This window comes from Chrysochloris asiatica, unplaced genomic scaffold (assembly GCF_000296735.1).
Source record: "Chrysochloris asiatica unplaced genomic scaffold, ChrAsi1.0 scaffold00080, whole genome shotgun sequence".
NCBI lineage: Eukaryota > Metazoa > Chordata > Mammalia > Afrosoricida > Chrysochloridae > Chrysochloris > Chrysochloris asiatica.
The window spans coordinates 9,910,830-9,913,164 of NW_006408598.1; the positions used below are offsets into that span (position 1 = coordinate 9,910,830).

At 37.6% G+C, this 2,335-nt stretch overlaps 1 protein-coding gene across 1 annotated transcript in view; it reads right to left on the reverse strand.

The window, feature by feature from the left end:
- Window positions 1-993: 993 nt before the first annotated feature.
- FAM19A1 (family with sequence similarity 19 (chemokine (C-C motif)-like), member A1) overlaps window positions 994-2,335 on the reverse strand; it is a 926,788-nt gene continuing 925,446 nt past the window's right edge. Inside the window, exon 5 of the mRNA XM_006865638.1 lies at window positions 994-2,120. Coding sequence (XP_006865700.1) covers window positions 2,103-2,120 — 18 coding nt within the window. The 3' untranslated portion in view covers window positions 994-2,102. The remainder of the gene's footprint in view (window positions 2,121-2,335) is intronic.

Genomic DNA, 2,335 nt, shown 5'->3' on the forward strand with positions numbered 1-2,335 from the left:
ATTTTCAGCTCAGGTTTGAACCATCAACTTTGTAGTTCAAACTGACCTTGTGGTCCGGTATTTATCCTACAGTACCACACCAGGGCTTCAATAATGTATTAGAGGCTCTGAAAAGATTTCTGCTTTATTTCCGCTTAACTTTGTTTACCAAATCTATCTGAGCATAAAGTTATTTTTTCCTTTGTAACATCTATTCTCACTCAACAGTTTGGAACACCATATTCTAGATTACTCTCTGGTCTTATGAATGAAGTTTTACTCCAAAGTCTACAGATAATGGAACTGGACTTCTGGCAAATACTTGGGAATGTGTTCAGGATGTCTGGACCAGGCATTTGTGAGAAGATTCTATTTCCATCTCTGGATGCTTTTATAGGTCTATAAGATGTAGAGTCTATCTGTCTGGTTAGAGTACTGATGCATTCAACCAGACTTGAGGCTAGACATAAAGAAACCCTCGATTTTATGTAAAGTTTAGAGCATTAAGGAGTACAGACAAGAGGGCCTGTTGTGTTGTTGATTTATTGTAATAAGAAGCCCTAATGACTCGCATTGTAGAGAAAAGGTTTTAGAGGAAAACCAGGAATATTTGCAGCATGAAAGAAAAGGTGATAGGCTAGGAATATATGGTAGTTTTATTCTATTCTCAAGAAAATCAGAACTTAAGTAGGTATTTCATTCTTCTAAGCATCAGCCAACTGATTCTCAGGAAAAGAAGGTGTGTCACCATTTGTATTGAGGGGTGAACCTTGTATGTGCCATCTAAGTGGCCACCATGGAAACTCAGTACTGAAACTTGGAACTTCCTCCAGGTGACTGAGGATTCTTAAGTCATAGGAGTGATTTTCAAAGTATTAGGAATGGACAGGGTCACTGTGAAAGTAGCAGAGAGTGTGTGGATGGAATGCTTACGTCTCTAAGCAGGGTGTACTCTGACTTTGGTAAATGCTGATTTGGAAAACAAATAAATGGCAAATAAAGAAAACAAGCAAGTTTAGAAAGAAGTTATTTACCACTTTAATAGGGCTGTCCAACATTTGGTCACACAGATCATACTGAAACCTAATTGTTTTCATAGTCTTCCTATCTCATCAGAAGAGATGAGGATACTCTTGGAAAAAGTAAATCAAACAGAGAAAGTGGTGTCATGGTAAGACTTGTTACTGCAGCACTATGCAGTTAACGATGCCAGACTTTGGATAGAATCAGAGGGTGTTTCTGCAGTATAGGACAGCTATACAAAGCCTTAAGACACTGTATTTACAGAACTTATTATTAACGCAGGGACCCATATTCTGCCAGAACACTGCCAGTCTTCATAGGATGGTTGAGCTGCTCCCTCAAGAAGCCTTGCTTTCTCACCTGTGGAAAAGCTAGTACTTCTAAAAGGATTTTCCTGGAAGAGGTTAAAATGGTTATTATTATATATCAATTGAATATAAAGTATGGTTATGTAAGCCAAGCTTGCATGCTAGTATTGTACAAGGTAGAAAGCAATAAAACAGGGTGATGTGCTTCCTTGGGCCATCTGGTAGAAACAGAAGGAAGTTCCTGATTCAGTAGCCTCATGATTCCTCAAATTCCAGGAGTCCACCTGTAGCTGGCCTTCCAGTGAAAGTGTCACGTTGAATTCTCCAAAGGGCACATATCTTCCTTGCTGAGAGAAAAAGAAATGACAAAAAACACAAACCCCAAAACTCAAAGAGGTACACCAGCCGCTCAAACTGTGGTACTGTTCATTTCTTGAAGAGAATATATAATATTTCAAAATATTATATATACAGATATTTAAAATGGTACAAAGTAACTGTAGATCCAAATTAGGAGATAGTTGATCATTCTTCATAATCCCAAAAAATTCCACTGAGAAAACCTTATTTCTTTTAAACCCACTTTCCACGGTGTTACCCCAAACTCCACGTCTTCTCACTTTAGGGTATTTTGTTACACACAGTCAAAGCTCTGTGCTTATCTGGTAACCACTCAAAGTGCAAATAAGAAATCCATTTGGCTTGTAAATGTGTAAGATGTTTTGAATTCTTAAAATATGTAGTATTTTCTGCGGGGTTGATTTTCCTTCACTACAACAATAAATACTTCCATTAGGTTCTTGGGTGAATCTGAAACCAAAGAAAAAAGACATTTCAGGGAGCAGAAGATATTTCAGGAAGAAAGTATGAACACACATACACACTCGCAAACAACATGTGATTAGTCAGAAAATGAAGACACCTTGAATTGTTAAGGTGTTCTTCTCTCAGGTGATCTGAAGTAAAGAATCCTAGAACTTGGAGAAGTACTTCTCAAATGTGGAGCAAAAAATATTTACAAGCAA